Below are 19,605 nucleotides of genomic sequence, written 5' to 3'. Positions count from 1 at the left end.
AAAGGGCACAGGGATGGGGTTGGGATCCTCGAGGAGCTTGGATTTAAAAAAGATTACCTTGGCCGGGCACAGTGGCTCAAGCCTGTAATCCCAGCACTTTGGGAGGAGGAGGCGGGCGGATCGTGAGGTCAGGAGATCAAGACCATCCTGGCTAACAGGGTGAAACTCCGTCTCTACTAAAAATACAAAAAATTAGCCAGGCTTGGTGGCGGGCGCCTGTAGTTCCAGCTACTTGGGAGGCTGAGGCAGGAGAATGGCATGAACCCGGGAGGGTGGAGCTTGCAGTGAGCTGAGATCGCGCCACTGCACTCCAGCCTGGGTAACAAAGTGAGACGCCGTCTCAAAAAAAAAAAAAAAAAAAGATTACCTTGAAGTGTTGCAGACTCTGTTGCCACCCACAACCCATGAAGGAAGAGGGCCAGGCGAGATGGTTATACAAATTCCTCCAGCTGCACTTAGCAGCTTAGGCTCAGAGAAGGAGAAATGGACATTGGAGCGGGGGTTGGAAGTGAAGAAACTGGGCACTGAGAGAGGGAATAAGGGCCCTAAGGACTTTGGATTCTTCTAGATGGAAAAGCTGCCCTTGCTGGGGTGCTAGTAAAGATTTTTTTAAATCTCAATAATTAGAAGGGCCCATTCGGCATTTTTAACAAAAAACAAAGCCAGGGTTTACTTTTGTATTATGTAAAAAGGATCTGATTAACAGATAATTGATGTTAACAAGTTTAATTCAAAAAGAATAAACTGTTTTTCAAGTACCAGAGGCACTGCTGGAACAGGATGAAAACGGATACACCAGTTACTAAATTACTCCTCACTCTTCAAATTGATTCCCGTAAAGACTTCTACTTAGCAAATACTTTAAAATAGGCTGTGTACAGGAAAGAAATAATAGCACATGTATTTGTATTTTATTATTCAGACTGGCTGCCATCCCAACTAGATAAAGGAGGTTTTCCTGGGCTGTAATATCTAGCACTTGCATGTTTTCAGAGCACTCTAAACTGGTTTTCTCACTCTTCACAGGATCAGCAGGGAACACGTTCCCCATTTTGCAGGGAAACCAAGGCCAGGAGAGGTGAAGCGGCATACCCCAGGTCACCACTCAGACCTCTTGCCTCCAAGTCCAAGGCTCTTTCCTCTCCCAATTCTCCTGATCTGTGACCTCCTGGGCATTCTGGCCAATCTGCTTCCCTCTGACTTTGTAGACTGCACTGATGGAACTACCACGAAGGCAGGTGTGAAGCCTGCAATCTCCTGACCAGCCTGTGCTTCTTGGTTCTTATGCAAGCCAGTTCTTTCTGTGAAATATTTATAAGCAGCTCTCAACCACCAGGTCTATGAGGGTCCCTATTGTCCCTCAGCCAAGGCTGCTCTCTCCCCGAGATCCCCACCTCACCAGGAGCACAAGGATACACGCAACTATTGCAGGAAACGTAGGTTCTTCCTGCAATACAATTCAAGCTGCTAACATTTACTGAGTACCCACTGGTTGTTGTGAGGATGAGGTAATGTATGTAAAGTTTTAGCATAGTCTGTGACAATGTATGTAAAGTTCTTAGCATAGTCACTATGCTAAGAGGTAATTATGTAAAGTTCTTAGTCACTATGCTAAGAACTTTACATAATTACCTCATCCTCACAACAACCCAACAAAAATTCTTACCCCTATTTTACAGGTGAGGATATTGAGGTTCAGAAGGGCTACGTGACTTGCCCAAGGTCATCCAGTTAATTGTTGAGGCAGTATTCATAATTTAAGTCTGTCAGACTGAGAATCCACTTTTAATTTTTCCTCTGCTACGCTGCCCTGGCTCCCTACTTTACAAGTACTTAGAGATCTAAAGCAAAGTGGAAAAGAAAAAGTGAGGCAAGACGGAGGGGCTTTTACATTCTCACTGCCTGGCTCCCAACCCAGACTCTGGCAAGGCTAATTCCATGATGTTTCACTCAGCGACAGTCCCACCACCCTGGAGCCCTGGGGAGCTGACCAGAGTCAAAAGGCTCCCTGGCAGGCTTGTTCTGGCAGCTGCCCAGTCGACTTGTGCTAACACAGCAACAGGCACAGGAAAGGGTCTAGAAAGAGTGGAAAAGCACCAGACACTGAACCACTGCAGGGAGAGAAGTGATTCCTGCCACGCTCGGACAGGATAACCCTATACTAAAGCCACCACCATCACAGGGCTGGGAAGAGACGAGGGGAAGTGGTGGGAGCAAAAAGTCCCAAGCACGTCCACTCACTCATGTGTTTCAGTGAACTGTGACTGGAAGGCCAGTCAAAAAGAGGGTCACTGCCTCCAAGGTGAATCAGCAAGCATGGAAGAAAACCGGTCTGCACCTTGGTTCATTCCAGCAACCCTGACCTGTCTGTACCCACATCCACATAAACCTTGCTATCTAATGTCACCTGAGCAGAGGCAAGAGCACATATACTATCTTACAGCCACTGCAATGACTGATTTTCCCAGCCTGTGGGAAAGAAAGATCTAGCTGAGAATACTAATAGACTTGCTAGAGGAAGAAATTCAGTGACGACGTGCCCTTGGAAAGGAAAGTATTTAAAAGGGGCACAATCAAAGTGAGACTGGAAGAAGGGAGCCACCTGGATTCCGAAAGATAGGGCTCTCTCGACCAGACACCGAGTGCAGGACAATGAGCGGTGACAGGGATATTTTAAAAGATCTGAAAATCCAAAAATGTCCATGGGAAAATGTGTTTGCTGTTATTTCTATAGGCTTTCCATCCTCACGTTTTTTAAGGATGCCCAAAAGGGTTTTGAGGGAAACCAATTCTGGGATCTAATATTTGTCACAAGCTGATAGACTGGAAAAAAGAAAAAGAAAAAAGAAAGCATATTTCTTAGGTGTCATCAGAAGGAGGGGGCAGTTTGAGAGGTCACAAATTGGCAGCCACTGGGTCAAATTAACCCCACGGGTAGGTTAGCATGCTTAGAATTTTGTAAAATGAACTATCAACACTTAAAAATCAGAAGGTTACACACACCACAAAACCCTGAATTTCTAGCATCTTTTCTTTCTTTCTTTTTTAATACTCTCTGGAGCTCTTAGAACATCTTTTAGAAAAATTCAAAAATCTGGTACCACTGGATGAGCCGCAGATTGGAAGGTGAGTCACCGCTGCCCCCTTTCGGCAGGTCTGGACTTTCTGCCAGCGCGGTGGCTCATTTGTCACCTGACCTCTGCCGGCACCAGTGTTTGTTTAGCCCAGGGAAGTGATTGCAGGTTTGGTAATGCCCAGGACTGCCATAGGGTGGCAGCACTGGTGTGCCGATGAGGCCTGCTCATTTCAGCCAGAACCAGAAATCTCCTTACATGGTAGCTGACAGCCTCTCCCCAAGCTCCATCGCAGGATTTGTTCCCTGCGAAGCAACAGCAGCTCATTTCCACATTCCCACTAGACCTCAGTGACCTAGAAGAAGCCAACGACTCAACCTGCTCCCTCCTCTCAGGCCACCACTAGGTCCTGGAAGGCACCTCCAGCTGGCACCTCTTCACAGCTGGCACCTCTAACTGTTGAGGAACTCCACCATCACCGACCTGTGAACACCATCAGGCCTCAGGAGAGACCATCCAAGAAGCAGGGCCAATACCCACTCCCCTTTAGAGGCAGATTAATTCACGAAATGCTCAGTACTGCCCTTGGCTGACTTAAACATCAGACGGCCTCAAGAGGCAACAGCTTCTATGCTTCTTCATGCCGTCTGCTTTTACTCCCCTCACAGCCTTACCAGCAACACCTTAAGTGGTAACATTTAGTAGAAACTCCTAGAGCCCTTTAGGAAAGACATTTGGTGTTATGCATGAGATCCTCAAAACTGCTCATTTATCTCATTTCATCCAAAGTGACATTTACTATTTTTACTGTTTATTCCAAAATGCAGGAAAAGCTTCATATAAGATATTCATTGCAGTATCTAAACAAGTGAACAACCAGAAACAATTCAAATGTCCGGCAATATGGAAACTGTCCAGAATAAACTTATGCCATACTCCCACTTGATAAGACAATTATGTTGCTATTAAAAACAACTACAGCCGGGTGCGGTGGCTCATGTCTGTAATCCCAGCACTTTAGGAGGCCAAGGCAGGCAGATCACAAGGTCAGGAGTTCGAGACCAGCCTGATCAACATGGTGAAACCCTGTCTCTACTGAAAATACAAAGACCAGCCAGGTGTGGTGGTGCGCACCTGTAATCCCAGCTACTCAGGAGGTTGAGACAGGAGAATCGCTTGAACCCAGGAGGCAGAGGTTGCAGTGAGCCGAGATCGCGCCACTGCACTCCAGACTGGGCAATACAGCGAGACTCCATATTAAAAAAAAAAGAAAAAAAAAAAAAGAAAACTACAGGCCACCAGGCATGGTGCCTCACACCTGTAATCCCAGCACTTTGGGGAAGCTGAGGCAGACGGGATCACCTGAGGTCAGGAGTTCGAGACCAGCCTGGCCAACATGGTGAAACCCCCATCTTTACTAAAAACACAAAAACTAGCCATGCGTGATGGTGCACGCCTGTAATCCCAGCTACTTAGGGAGCTGAGGTGGGAGAATCACTTGAACCCAGGAGGCAGAGGTTGCCTTGAGCCAAGATCACACCACTGGACTCCAGCCTGGGTAACAGAATGAGACTCCATCTCCAAAAAAAAAAACTACAGGCCAAGGCCGGAGGATCATTTGAGACCAGCCTGGGAAACATAGTGAGACCTGGTTCTACAAAAAATAAAAAAATTAGTTGGGCATGGTGGCATACTCCTGTAGTCCCAGCTATTTGGGGGGCTTAAGTGGGAGGATCACTTGAGCCCAGGAAGTCAAGGTTGCACTGAGCCGTGAATGATGACCATACAAAATGGGAAAAATGATAATAGTGAGAAAAGTATATAAAAGTAAATGTACAGTAATGATAACTATCTTTAAAACCTATGCAGAGAATTAGTAAAAGACAACAAAATGTTAATGGTTGTTATTAACGAGCTGGGAACATGTGTGCCCTTTTTAAAATCCCTACCAAATTTTCTTGAACGTGCGTATATACTTTTATAGGGAAGGGGGTGTGTGTGTGGGGGTGTGTGTGTGTGTGTGTGTGTGTGTGTGTGGTCTACTTCCATTTAGACTTGAAGCTGCTACGGCCAATTGTAATGATGGTAAAAAGGTTCCTGGGAATCTGTGCCTCCAGGATTCAGTGCAACCGCACTAGTAAAGCAGTTTCCAGGGCTCCTTGGCACCCTTTAATACCAATGTTATCCTGCTCTAAAACGCCTGTACTTGCCTAACTCCTAAGAAGACTCCCAAATACCATCTAGATGATAAGATTCAATCATTATGGTTCTCAGATACCACTTTAATCAAGTTTTGCACTCTACAGTGATGGGGGTAGCTGATGGGGACTGTTTTCAAGCAAATTCACGAGGCACATGTTCGTCCCTGCCCCAAAGTGAACAGTCTGGGCTTCCCAGAACAGAAAAATGCTTTCCTTCCCGGGGGAATCCCATTCCTGAGCTGACAAGATAGATTTCAGTAGGAATGAGCACAAAAGATAGGGCAAAACAGTGAAGGGAGCCAGGTGCATATTTGAATTCTTCCCAGTGCAGACTGGAACTAGACATGCAGGTATCCCTCCTAAAGGCAACACCCAAATCCCAGCCATTCCCACTCAAGGCCAAACCGCCTGCCCACAGAGATTGACAGCCAACGTTCATCTCATAACACTCCTCCCAGCAGTGCACCAGTAAACTCAGATGCCTGAGTGCTTCTGGCCACCACACAACAGATGCGGCCTTCCTCTTCACTGGCCCTTTGGCTGCCGCTGGGTCTGCCTGGACATCAAGGAGCAGCCAGTATTTGTGTGGCTGTGTGGTGTGGGAGGGGCCAGAATAAGCAACAAAGCCAATTAGATGTGGGTTCTGGGGCTCTGTCAACATGGTAGCAGGACAAGTCACCGCCCACAGTAGGACCGTAGGGCCCTGTGTCCTCCATCAATTCTTCTCTGGGCGGTTTCTGTTCAGCACAGCTTTCGGGGCAAATTCTAGCTTGTCCTTAAGGCTCACCACCTGCGTGTGGTCCTTGCCTAGAAGCTCATCCAGCTTGCGATCCTCCCGGCGCTCTGAGATGCTCTTTTCCTCCTCCACGGGCTGGGGGTCCTTTCCCCTGATGAACCATTCCAGGTGGTAGCCCACAGCCCCGACCACGAAGGCAACAGGGAATGTGACATAAGGAGCATAGGTACGAACCACGGTCCAAAACACAGGCCACATGACATCTGTGGAAGAGCACAAGGCAGCATTAGAGAGAACCCAGCATCACCTCCCACCAAATAAGAGCAACCCACTAGGGCTCTCCACTTACCAGGCTACCAGGCAGCCTGGCACAATGTTTTTTTACTTTTTGTTTTTGTTTTTGTTTTTTTTTTTTTTTTGAGACGTAGTCTTGCTCTGTCACCCAGGCTGGAGTGCAGTGATGCGATCTCGGCTCACTGCAACCTCCACCTCCCAGGTTCAAGCAATTATCTGCCTTAGCGTCTCAAGTAGCTGGGATTACAGCTAATTTTTGTATTTGTTTAGTAGAGACAGGGTTTCACCGTGTTGGTCAGGCTGGTCTTGAACTCCTGACCTCGTGATTCGCCCACCTCGGCCTCCCAAAGTGCTGGGATTACAGGCGTGAGTCACCGTGCCTGGCCAGCCTGGCACAACTTACTGAGCACCCACCCCCATGCAGAGCGAGAGGTGGGTCCCTAAAATAATCTAGGAAATTTCAAAAGATTCCATTGTTAGGGAAGAAGGAGGGATCTCCAGTTTACAGACTGTAATCTTTGACAAGTGTGCACCAATATATGACAATGTTCCCCACAAGGGGACCTCTGAGCCTTACTTAATAGAGCTTCAAACCCATTGACCCCAGGCCCTACTTTGCCAACATTTCAAGAAGGGAAAAAGATGCCTTTCACTGCTCTATGAAATTTCTCCATGAGCGCAGCCAGCCACCTTTCCCCATGACACACAATTCTACAATTCTCCACCATATGAAAAGTTGTTCCTTTTCCTCATGCAAAGCATAAGGAGTATATTTAAACAGTCAAATACATAATGTGTTACCTAATTATTCTGGATTTTAGGTAAATAGATAATGGTTTTATCCTATTCTGAACCTGGCTTTTCTAACAAGAGGACAAACCTATACTTCACAAATCTGCTGACTAACCCACTTTCAAAGTATCCTATCTTGGCTAAAGACGGTGGCTCACACCTGTAATCCCTATTACTCAGGAGGCTGAGGCAGGAGAAATCACTTGAACCTGAGAGGCGGAGGTTGCAGCGAGCTGAGATTACACCACTGCATTCCAGCCTGGGCAGCAGAACGAAACTCCGTCTCAAGAAGAAAAAAAAAATTCCTGTCTTCAATGAAACCCATACCGCCGTATTTACATAAAAAGCTCCTGAAAATACCACAAATCATTATACATACTCTGGATACCGTAGAACTTGAAGATTTACTGTGAAAAACCACTGTACAAGCCCTGGCCGGGAGCTGGGGCAGGGGCGGGGGCGGGGGGCGGGGGGCAGGGAGAGGAGTGGAATTGTCTCAGGGCCTCCTGAAATGAAGTAGGGCAATGCCAAAGTAATGTAAAAACACACAAATTGGGTCACTCTAATGGCCATTCCGTCTCAAATGATTATTACATTATCAATTACCAAAGATCATTCACAGTTTTAATAACACAGCTACCATGTATTGAGCACTTATTACATGCTAGGCCTCGGGCTAGGCACATCGTATGCACTCTCTCTCTTAATCCTCATGTCCACCACGTGAGGTGGATACATAACCCACTATCAGAGGGTTAAGAGACTTGCCCAAAAGTATCCACTAAAAGATCTTTCTGTTTATGCCCCCGTAGGTACTTCTCCAACACTGCTATCTCTGATCTAAAGTGAACAATCGAAACCTCACCAAGGATAAGATGATTCTCCCCCTCTCTCTTTGGTTCCCAATTCTCTTTGAAGGAATCCCATTGTTCTCTGGACGTAACACTATAAGGCAGCGGTCCACAACCTACATTTGGCACCACGGACCAGTTTCGTGGAAGACAATTTTTCCACAGATGGGGGTTGGAGAGGGATGGTTTCGGGATCAAACTGTTCCAGCTCAGATCATCAGGCATTAGATCCTCATAAGGAGCACACAACCCGGATCCCTCGCATGTGCAGTTCACAATAGGGTTTGCACTCCTGTAAGAATCTAATGCCGCTGCTGATCTAGCAGAAGGTGGAGCTCAGGTGGTTATGCTTCCCAGCTCGCCCACCACTCACCTCCTGCTGTGCAGCCCAGTAACTAATGGGCCGAAAACCACCACCGGTCTGTGGCCCAGGGGGTTGAGGATCCCCACAGTAAGGGAGCATCATGAAATTAAAAATAATAAATAAAATAAATAAATAAATAAATAAATAGAACTGCAGCATCTCCAAAACTCCCCTCCTTATTGTCTTAGCACCAGGCACTATGATGACAATTTACACACTAACCATCATCTGATCCTCATAACACCTCTATGATGTAGGAATTATTAGCCCAGGCTCTTGTTAAGGCCACAAAGGCTCACAGACATTATGTTAACTTACCCAAAATCACCAGAAGTGATACAGCCGCTGATTTTGAACCCAGGCCTCTCCAACTTCAAAGTTTACACTCTTTCTAGTGGGAAGAACACACTGCAAAGGTATACGGTTTCTGTCCAAATCCTGGATTTGGAGAGAGCTTCCTACAGTTTTTTTCCCATCAGCCTGGCATTTCATTACCTAGAAGAGCTTCCCTTTTCCCAAACTCTGAGATTATACTTAGGGATTTGTGAAATTCAGAGATATAACAACAGTTAAAAGAGGCACCTCTGAAGAATCCCAAACCTAATACTTCTTCATTTTACTTCCACCTTTAAAACAAGTCCTCTGTAGAAGTAAATGCTTCCCTAAATAGCAACTGTCCAGACTTTCAAATCTGTCTTAAAACATATCGAGCATGAGTTCACAACGATCTCTCACATGCAGCATAAAGTCTCTCTCTACCGTCCTGCTCACATTCTAATCATTCCCAAATAAGTCAATTCATTCCTTTATTCAACACTTATAACCACTTGCTCTGTGTCAGGCACGGTGCTGGCCTACCATGTCTGTCTGGCCCCATTGTGCCCTATCCATCCAGGCATCTCTCCCACCCTGCCTGGCAGAGTGCCCAAAAAAGGTCTGCTGAACCAATGAATGACAGCCAAAACAACTCCCTAGTGTAAAATCACAACATTCTCCACCCACTCTCCCCCAGAAGGTGGCAGGAGCATAACAGACGCCTTTGCTGATTACAAAAACCTAAAGACTCCATCATAGTCATCCCCAGACAAGGTATCACAATGAAGGAGGCAAAAGTGTCTGAAAAACACTGTGACGCATATTTCCAGCCCGGCATGGAGGACGTCTGCCAAAAGCATCCGGTAAAAGTCAACTGAGTTGCTGGGAAACCTGCCCCAGTGCGGGGGCCCGGAGGCCCAACGAGGCCAGAAGCCGTAGTCCTAAATTCAAGAACTGCTAACAAGGACAGAGGAGGCCTGAGAAGGTGAAAGAATTAACCCTGACAGTCACTCAAGCGCAGTCCAGGAATGGGGAGCGCACGTGAGGTCAGAGTCCATCCAAATGGCTACCCTTCTCCCTTCTGTGGGGCTCCCGGTTCACTGCCCCTAGCCCACCTCATTCGTGGCCTCATCAACGTCCGTCCTCACTGAGGTGCCGATAAGCCCTGTCTGCGGAGGGCTACCCGGGCTCCCAGACTGGGCACCAGAGCACCCGCCAGAGAGGGGGGCTGGCAGGTCTGGCCCGGACAGGGGTGGACCCTAGCGATCACTCCTTCCGTAACTCAGAGGTTACGGGCCTGGGCTGACCGGACCTGCTCGCCGGGACCGCGCGCTCACCTGCGGCCCAGCCCACACTCCTCAGTGCGGCCCCCGCTCTCCGCCCGCTCGCCGGGAGCACGGAAGTCGCCGCTCCCAGCGGCCCGCGGGACCTTGCCCTGTGACCCTGCCCACTGGCCGCCGGCTCTCGGAGCGCAGTGATTGGCTGAACTTTAGCCAAAGGACGGAAGGAAGCTAGGCATCCGCAACCGGGCCCCACTGCACTGAAATGGATGTCGCGCCCCCTGGTGGCCTGGAGGTTTCTCAGTGCTGTCGCCACGTGCTTTCTGCGTGGAAAAAGTGAAAGATCATCCAGTCATTTTTTTCAACTGATGTTTATTAGGTGTCTTCTAAGACCGAGGTCTTGGCACGCAAAAACAAAAGACATGATCCCTGACCTCAAGAAGCTCTTCTTAGGAAAGTATAATTTAGTGCTTTAAGACCTCTTGGGATCCGGGCTAGCTTTCTAGTGACCTTGGGAACATCATTAACCTGTCTGAGCCTCCTTCCCCTTCTGTGTAGAGGTAATAACACCCATTTCGCAGGGATGGTGTGAGGGTTGGATGAGACAATATTTGTAAAGTACTGTGGCAGGCACACAGCCAACAGGGAAATAAACGTGGCTAGTGTTAGTGTAAAAATAATTGAAATATAGTAAAACCTAAGTCTTACATGACCTCTTGGGTACAAGTATTCACTTCCTCCTCTGTGTCCCCACTGTACCCTATACAGACATCAATTTTATCATATACAGAGTAGTCCCAAAGCTCAAACTTCTTAACGCTCCCACAAGGCCCTTCCCACCTTCATCCCACTAATCTCAGCCTGCATATTTATTTTGCTCCCACATACAAAACCTGGCAGACCACGCTGTTTCACACCCAGTGAATTACTGATGCTTTTTCATCTACCTAGAGTGTCCTTCCCACCTTTTTTTTTTTTTTCTTTTTAGTTTCACTCTTGTTGCTCAGGCTGGAGTGCAATGCCGCAATCTCGGCTCACCGCAACCTCCACCTCCCAGGTTCAAGCGATTCTCTCCTGCCTCAGCCTCCTGAGTAGCTGGGGTCACAGGCATGCATCACCACTCCCGGCTAATTTTGTATTTTTAATAGAGAAGGGGTTTTTCCATGTTGAACTCCCGACCTCAGGTGATCCGCCTGCCTCGGCCTCCCAAAGTGCTGGGATTACAGACCTCAGCCACTGTGCCCGGCTGCTTTCTTTTTTTTTTTTTTTTTTTTTTTTTTTTTTTACAAGATCTCGCTCTGTCACCCCGGCTGGAGTGCAGTGGCACAATCATAGCTTACTGCAGCCTCGACCTCCTGGGCTCAAGTGATCCTCCCACTTCAGCCTTCCGAGTAGCTGGGACCACAGATGGACACCACCAGGCCTGGCTAATTTTTGTACTTTTTGTAGAGACTAGGTTTCACCATGTTGCTCAGGCTGGTCTCAAACTCCTGAGCTCAAGCAATCTGCCCTCCTCAGCCTCCCAAAGTACTGGGATTACAGGCATGAGCCACCGTGCCTGGCCATGCAGTGCCCTTCCCGCCTTTCTTTACTATGCCAAATTGTGCTCTGGCACAATTTTCAAACTTCAGGGACACCTCCAGAGGAAGCCTCATACATAGACTGCTTACCACGTTAGGCACCCTTCCCCTGTTATCTCAAAAGCTCAAAGCTAAGTTCTGGCAGTTAAGATGGAGAAAAGAAAACAGTGTTGTAGGGGCCAAGGTTCGCTGAAAATCAACTGACAAAAGGCAGATTAATAGGAGAAAAGACATACAAAATTTTATTTTAACGTGCATAGCACGGGGTGGGGGTGAGGGGGCGGGAAGGGAAGGGTCACAGGAGAATGATTACCCAATAACCCAATGGGGTACAGAAGCTTACACACCCTTTTTCGAAGGGGAAGGGGAGAGATGGAGAATATAGACAATTCTTTTGAGGGAAGCACGTGATTCTTAGGGCGAAAAAATGGACAGAAATTAACTTGAAAATGATTCTCTTTAGAATTTGAATGAGCCCGAGAAGCAGGCATCATCTTGTGAAAAACCCATCCAGGCGTAGTTGCCTTCCTCAGTCTTCTTTTCTGAGATAGATGAGATTTCGCGGAGGGGAGGAAGGCAATTTTGTTTCTTTTGGAAAGAAGTTTTCTTGATTAGATTAGGACATTCTAGAGAGAGTGCCTCCCTATTCTTGGGAGAGAAGGTTAGAGGGATCTTGATTCTGAGGCAGCTTTGAAGGCCTCTCACCATGTCAAAGCGCCAGTCTTTGGGGTATCGCTTTCTGAGCCCCAACAGTACAAAGAAATATTTAGGAGACCGTGGTTAGCAGAACCTGTTCACTAACTGAATATGTGGAGACGAGAAGGGAACAGAACTGCCCAGAGTAACTGGCATTTGGCCAGCCAATCATGTGCTAGGCATTGGGGATGCAAAAATGGCTGGGACCAACCTGCCTCCAGAGTTCTCTGACTAAAGAAACAGATGGGTCTACAAAATGTCAATAGAATTTAAGAAATGTGATGACAGAAGTATACACACGCAGCACAGAGGAGGATCTTCAGCCCGGCCAGGAAGATTCAGGGAAGGCTCCCTAGAGGAACCAGGCCTTGAGCTGAGTCTTGAGTCATGGCTAGCAGTTCCCTCAAGCAGAATTGCTGAGGGGCTCAGGAGCATAGACTTAGAAATCAGATAGCCATGGGTTCAAATCCTGACTCTTGTCTGCTTATCTCAGAAAAGCTATTTACACTCTTTGTTTTAAAAAAAGACAATAATAGTACCCACTCCTAGGGTTGCTGTATTAAATCACCTAAATGTGTATAAAGTGCTTGGCATAGTAGTTTGCACCTTCTCAGTGCTCAGTAAATGGTTATTGACATGTTAAGTGTTTCCCAACTGTATTGCTCCTTCTGTAATGTCCTATGTCCATTCGTGGCATTACTCATTCATTAAGCCAGAAATCTGAGTGACACCTTCAAGGCGTCCCATCTTTGCGTTATTCTCCAGATCCAGCTTACAGCACGTATGCCTCCTAAATGTCTCTCAAAGTCAACATCATTAGCTCTTACCTGGACCACTTTAGCAGCTCCCTCAATGGTCTCCCTGCTGTCTTGTTGCCCCCTCCAGTCCATTTCCTGTCTTTTGGCCATAGTTTTATCTTTCAAATAAAACTATGAGGCCTCCATCTTAGCCCCCCACCCCCAACTCTATGGGTCCCTTCTGGCCATATCTCCTCCACGCCCTCCACAGCCACCATAACCTGTCACCCTCTCCAGCCTGTGCTTTCATTCCCAACACACATGTGCCTCCACGGCTTTGCTCAGGTTTGTCCCTTGGCCGGAAATGAATTTCTCCCTTCTCTTCCTTGACTACAAAATGCTAATTCATCCTGCAAGATCCAGCTCACAAGGCAGAAAGCTCTCCCAGACTGCCTGTGCTATGGTTGTACCCTCCAAAACTTACACTGAAATTTGTCATTGTAAGTATTAAGAGGCGGGGCCTCTAAGAGGTTATTAGGCCATGAGGGTTGCACTCTCATGGGTGGAACTGACGCCCTTATAAAAGGGCAAGTTCAACTCCCTCTTGCCCTCTCTTACCTTCTCACCTGCCATGGGATGACACAGCAAGAAGGCCCTCACGAGTTGCCAGCACCTTGACACTGAATTCCCCAGCACCCAGAACTGTGAGCCAATAAACACCTATTCATTATAAGTTACCCAGCCTGCGGTATTCTGTTATAGCAGTACAAAATGGACTAAAACACCCTGGTTGCTAGAGGCTCTCTCCTCTCTCAACCCCTTGGCCCCTCTGGGAGAGCAGGTTTCCCTTTGCACCATAACTTTCTGTTTATGTGCTGGCCACGGCCAGACTGTAAGCAACTTAAGCCAAAGGACTGGACCTAATCTTTCGCTGATCTGTGGCGCTCAGCATAACTACCGAGGCCACAAGAACCAAAGGAGACTCATCCACACCAGACATAGAACAGTCTATGAAAAGTCATAGACCCATAAAATGCTGTGTAATGTAAAGGTTAAACTCAGACTCAGCCACTTCCTGGCTTCATGGTTTGAGGTAAGCTGTTTAAACCTCTCCACGCCCCAGTTTCCTCATCTGTAAATGGGGATGATAACAACATCTGTTTTACAGCGTTGCTCTGAGTTCAAACCTCACCCATGCCCCAATTTTAGAGTTGATAAAACAATCTCAGAGAGGTAAACTGACCCAGCCTTTCTACTGGAGACCCTTGGACAGTCATCCAATTTAAGTCTTCCCAAACCTGGCTGCTCAGAATCTTGTGGACCACTTGTTAAAACCTTATTTGAGGGCAGAGTCTATTCACGAAGTCTTGGACCAGGCCCCAGAGTCTGTATGTGATCACCTCCAAACTAACTGCTTTTGGGAATTCAGATCACATTAGAGCCCTCCTCACCTTCCAGGCTTATGTGAGTTTGTATTGTGGACCATCTCTTGCTTTTCAGAAGTTGTCTACCAAACCAGTCTATAAAACGTTCATGCCACTCTTCTGTTCAAAACCCTTCTATGGCTCCCTACAGCCCACAAGACCCAGGCTGCCTGCCTCAATGAGACCCAAACACTGATATAATCAAGACCCTGTGCTCCCAATGTCTCTTCCTCCTCCAGGTCTTTGCACAGCTGTTCCCTGATCTTGGAACATTCTTCTCAACCCTGGCCCTTCTTCAGCAGCTAATCCCTAATCATCTTTCTGGCACTCACCCCTGTATTTTAACTGCTTGCTTATTTGTCTGTTTTTCCCATATGACCATAAGCTCCATTAAGGGTAGAAACTACATCTTGTTCAAGGCTATTCCTGTGGCGCCCGAAAGTGATAAGTGTCTGCTGAATAAATGAATGAGAAGAATTAGCAGATCCAGTGTGGCCCAGAAAAGCAGCCAATCCTGTAGGATTTTCCTCCTGCCTGGAGGTGACACACCAATTCAAAGGACTGCTCAAGGAGTGGAAAGGGGCTTTCTGGGTGGAGAATGCCATCAGCCCTCTCTGGTCTAAGAAGCCTGCAAAGCTAAAAGCTCATGATTTGGCATTAGACATGGGTCCACCACATTTAGCCCTGTGACCTCAGACAGGTCGTGTAACCTGCCCTGAGCTTTGGCTTTCTCTTCTGTTGTAAGGACCAACCACATTCATGTAAAGCACTCACCCCTTGCCTGACCCACACTGGTCACTCAATAAAGCCATCGAACCTAGGTTCTGTTTGCCATTTAGCTTCCCAGGAGAGCTCTGTTCTTTGTACTTCCTCTTCCCCCACCCCAGCCTCCACCAAGGTGGCCACCCATAGGAGGCATCAGAAAATGTGGCAGGACTGAAGTTTTTCTGCTGCTGATCAGGAATGACTGGAGCAGAAGGAACATTGTGTCCCTAGGGGAAGGGAAACCAATTATTTGTCAATACCTAACAATCACCACACTCCAGGTTTATCAAGCACATGCTGTGTGCTCGGCGAGCTCCGGACATCCCTCTCTGGGGGAACCCTGGGGACTGGGAGGCAGAATGGGATACATCGAAACCGGAAGAGCGGAGAAATTTGACACCCTCCCCCTCTTCACCCCACCTGGGCCCCTCCAGGAGGGTCCAGGTCCTTACTGTGGGCATCAGGGGGCCGAATCTCCTTTCCACCAGCTGGCCCATCCCTGGGAGGAGCTCAGGCAACACCCCTGCTGTCTCCAAACCAAGAGAGCGGGCTCCCGGCCCCTTCTCCCTTCACCCCCGTCCTCCCACACACGGGACGGAGGTGGCCTCTTCTGGAGAGAGCAGCTGGCTCGAGTGCAGTTCTGCCGTTTTATTTTTCCTGGGATACTCAAGGGGATGTGGGAACAGCCACAGGTGTGGTGAGGGGAAGCCCCCATCTCCCCTCCCCAGCCGCTGGGAAAGGGGAGAGGCCCAGGCGCCCTGGTCCTGGGTTGGTCCAGCCACTGTGGTCCCTGGGCCCAGTGGGCAGAGGGCTGAGGATGGAGCCCCTGGGAGGGTGGGGCGGGCTCCTAGGCGGGGTTCGGGATTCTTCATAAAAAGCCACGAAGCTTGATCCCCACGAAGCCCAGCCCCGCGGGGTGGGGGGAGGGGACGCAGAGCCCAGATGTGGGGCCTGGCCCGGCCTGGCCCGTGGGGGGAAAGAATGGCAGAGATGGTGCCCATTGAAAGGAGGTGGGGACAAAGCGTCGGACCAGGTGGGCGGGGGATCCAGGTGAGGGGCGCAGGGCGGAGAGGCACGGCCCCCTGCCCAGCCCGGGCGCCTTCGCGTGGGATCAGGAAGGTAAAAAACCCACGAGAGTGTGACGGGCCCGGGGGCTGGGGCGTGCGGTGCCGGTGGGGCGGGCGCACGGGGCGGCCCGCGTTCACAGTGACCTCGACGCTGGGTGTACAGTACGGGTGGAGAACCGCGGGCCCAGGCCGGGCTGGGCGGGCCGGACCGGTCACAGCCTGGTCTGGGCCTCGGGGATGTAGATCTCGATGCTGTCGGCGCTCTCGGTGGCCGAGCTGTGGCGGAAGGAAGCAGCGCGCTTGGCCGCCAGGAGCCGCTTGCGCGCTTCCTGCCGCTGCCGGTCCACGGAGTCCAGGGAGCGCTCCTTCACCGGCACGCCCCGGCCCCGCAGGGGCTTCTTTGGTATCGGCGGAGGGACCTTCTTCTCCTCCTGCGGAGCAGAAGACAGCGCTGAGCTGGGGCGCCGAACTATTCCAACACCCCAGTGCCTGCCCCCGCACCCCCGCGCCCCGAGCGCTGACGACCACGTGGCTCCGAACGCGATGGCGCTCAGAATCCGCCACGGATCCCATGACCTGAAGCCCCACCTTCGCCTGTTCCGACAAGGTCATAATCCCCACATTTTCCACCAAAGCGCGGCGCGTTCGAGCGCCCCCTGTTGAGCTGTTCTCAACAGCTCGCATCAGAACCGGGTTTTCACTCGGGGTCCTGACCCGGAGGAGGGAGTTCCCGACCCAGGCTCCGCAATGAGGGTGCACATACCAGGCCTCTGGCCCTCATCGCAGACAAGGTCCAGCGACCTGGCGGCTGAGGGGACTCTCAAGGCTCTGCCCTGGATGCCTAGGCCCGTCCTTCTGTAAGGTCTACTTTTGCCTTTTGCTCCCTCCAGCTGCAGCCGCCACTCCCTGCCCCCCGCTCCCCCCGCGCTGAGGAAGCCTTGGGGTTCTGGCAGCTCAAGCACTGATGAGCACCGGGGCCAAGCAGATGGCAGTGGCCACAAGCATAGTCACTCTGGAAGGGGATGGTCACCTATCACCTGTCCAAGGCTGCCCTTGCTGCCTATGGGTCCCTTCCCCTGCCCCCTTGTTCATTCCACCCTTCACCTCTCTGGGGAGGTGAATTTCCCAGTCTGGCCTCTTTGCCTGAAGGGACCCCAGCCCCACCTTAGGCTCCAGGAGTTTCCAGCTGTTGGCCTTGAGTTGCTGTAGCTCCAGGAACTTGAGGGTCACATCCTCGATGGAGAGCTGTAGGAGGTCCCAGAAACCCGCCAGGTCCTGGAAGGTGGGCACAGGGAACGCAGTGGGATCCTGCAGCAGAGGAAGACAGAGGGAAAGTGATTGGTCAGGGAAGTCTGAGCCCCAGGCAGGACTATCCCAGGAACCTGCCGTGGATAATTCTTCATGGGTTCATTTCTATTTTTCCCTAAGTGCTGGCCAGTCTGAGAAACAAAGGAAAAGAGTACAAAAGAGGGAAATTTTAAAGCTGGGTGTCTGGGGAGACATCAGATGTTGGCAGCTTCCGTGATGCCCCCAAGCCACAAAACCAGCAAGTTTTTATTAGTGATTTTCAAAAGGGGAGGGAGTGTACGAATAGGGCGTGGGTCGCAGACATCGCATGCTTCACAAGGTAATAAAATATCACAAGGCAAATGGAGGCAGGGCGAGATCACAGGACCAGGGCGAAATTAAAATTGCTAATAAAGTTTTGGGCATGCATTGTCATTGATAGTATCTTATCAGGAGACAGGGTTTGAGAGTAGACAACCCATCTGACCAAAATTTATTAGGCGAGGATTTCCTCATCCTAATAGGCCTGGGAGTGCTACAGGAGACGGGGGCTTATTTCCTCCCTTATCTACAACTGTAAAAGACAGACGTTCCCAAAGCAGCCATTTCAGAGACCTCCCCTTGGGAATGCATTCTCTTTCTCAGGGATGTTCCTTGCTGAGAAAAAGAATTCAGTGATAGTTCTCCTATTTGCTTTTGAAAGAAGAGAAATATGGCTCTGTTCTGCCCGGCCCACAGGCAGCCAGACTTTAAGGTTATCTCCCTTGTTCCCTGAAAATCGCTGTTATCCTGTTCTTAAGATGCCCAGATTTCATATTGTTCAAATACATATGCTCTACAAACAATTTGTGCAGTTAATGCAATCATCACAGGGTCCTTAGGCAACATACATCCTCAGCTTACAAAGATGACGAGATTAAGAGATTAAAGACAGGCATAGGAAATCACAAGAATATTGATTGGGGAAGTGATAAGTGTCCATGAAATCTTCAGAATTTATGTTCAGAGATTGCAGTAAAAACAGGTGTAAGAAGTTATAAAAGTATTAATTTGAGGAATAAATGTCCATGAAATCTTCACAATTTATGTTCTTCTGCCATGGCGTCAGCCAGTCCCTCCATTTGGGGTCCCTGACTTCCCGCAACAAGGACAAGAGAAAGTCCTATCCACTCTTACTGCCAGGAACCTCAGCCTGGGAGAGTGGGCGGGGGCTGGGAGACAGGGGGACAAGAAAGAGCCCAGCCCTCCCTTCTTGTGCACAAACACCTGGTCCTACCTCCAGGCACAAGATTGACAGCTACCCCTGCAGGCATGCAGGCCTGGTCTCACCTCTGGTACACACACACTCTGGGTCACCTGCCTGTCTCACCTCCAGCACACACACACTCTGGGTCACATATATCTGGTAGGATCTACTACTATGGGCACTCACCATGCTTTGCTGACACAGCCGGAAGAACTGCTGAACCTTCTGGGACAGGAGAAGTTGTGTGCTGCCCACAGCACTGCGGATCTTCTCCAGGACTAGAAAGCAGAAGAAAATTCAGGGAGGGAAATGATGCATCTCCTTCCCCAGACTCCAGGAAGTCTGCCCTGAACGCTGACCGCTCGGTTGCTTGGCACTGTCTATACATCAGTCTCCTCCAGCCCCAGCCCCATCCTATCCTCAAGTTCATAACAAGTTCTTGCTCCACTACACCAAGACTGTATCCTCAGACCCTGATGTTCCCTCCTTCATACAGCCTACATTTCTTGAGTGCTCATCCTCCTTTATCCTTTCTCCCTCCCATATCAGAAAACAGACAGAAACCAGCCCCAGCCTAGCCTATAGCATTGGCCAGGGCATTAGCTCAGTGACCACCCACTGGCTAAGCTTTGTTCATCACTCACCAGTGCATGCAAGACTCCTTGGCTCTTTAAGAATGACCAAGTAGGCCGGGCGCGGTGGCTCAAGCCTGTAATCCCAGCACTTTGGGAGGCCGAGATGGGCGGATCACGAGGTCAGGAGATCAAGACCATCCTGGCCTACACGGTGAAACCCCGTCTCTACTAAAAAATACAAAAAACTAGCCGGGCGAGATGGCGGGCGCCTGTAGTCCCAGCTACTCGGGAGGCTGAGGCAGGAGAATGGCGTAAACCCGG

The 19,605-nt window shown here is 49.4% G+C and overlaps 2 protein-coding genes across 6 annotated transcripts in view; both read right to left on the bottom strand.

Moving 5' to 3' along the window:
• Window positions 1-5,335: 5,335 nt before the first annotated feature.
• On the bottom strand, window positions 5,336-10,096 carry SMIM12 (small integral membrane protein 12). Of its 5 annotated transcripts, none has more exons than XM_023232223.1 (3): window positions 9,965-10,094; window positions 8,631-8,720; window positions 5,336-6,274 (listed from the first exon to the last, which is right to left on the bottom strand). In XM_023232223.1, exon 3 carries the CDS (start codon window positions 6,267-6,269, stop codon window positions 5,991-5,993), a length of 279 nt encoding a protein of 92 aa, XP_023087991.1. In that variant the 5' UTR covers window positions 6,270-6,274; window positions 8,631-8,720; window positions 9,965-10,094; the 3' UTR covers window positions 5,336-5,990. The 5 variants fall into 5 exon arrangements, with proteins under 5 accessions (XP_023087991.1, XP_023087989.1, XP_023087992.1 ...); XM_023232221.2 differs by having other exon boundaries at window positions 9,743-10,076; XM_023232224.2 differs by having other exon boundaries at window positions 8,631-8,703; window positions 9,965-10,044.
• Window positions 10,097-15,742: 5,646 nt separating this feature from the next.
• Window positions 15,743-19,605, bottom strand: part of DLGAP3 (DLG associated protein 3) — a 40,039-nt gene continuing 36,176 nt past the window's right edge. Inside the window, 3 exon segments of the mRNA XM_026457209.1 lie at window positions 15,743-16,607; window positions 17,341-17,484; window positions 18,896-18,987. Of these exon segments, the coding sequence (XP_026312994.1) occupies window positions 16,389-16,607; window positions 17,341-17,484; window positions 18,896-18,987 (455 nt within the window). The 3' untranslated portion in view covers window positions 15,743-16,388.

Source organism: Piliocolobus tephrosceles, chromosome 1 (genome assembly GCF_002776525.5).
Source record: "Piliocolobus tephrosceles isolate RC106 chromosome 1, ASM277652v3, whole genome shotgun sequence".
Classification (NCBI taxonomy): domain Eukaryota; kingdom Metazoa; phylum Chordata; class Mammalia; order Primates; family Cercopithecidae; genus Piliocolobus; species Piliocolobus tephrosceles.
Note: the sequence above shows the minus strand (reverse complement) of the source record. Positions and strands in the feature narration are given on the sequence as shown.

Excerpts from the sequence above, each read along its gene's own strand:
- SMIM12 (XM_023232220.1), bottom strand. The coding sequence starts at position 6,269 with ATGTGGCCTGTGTTTTGGACCGTGGTTCGTACCTATGCTCCTTATGTC.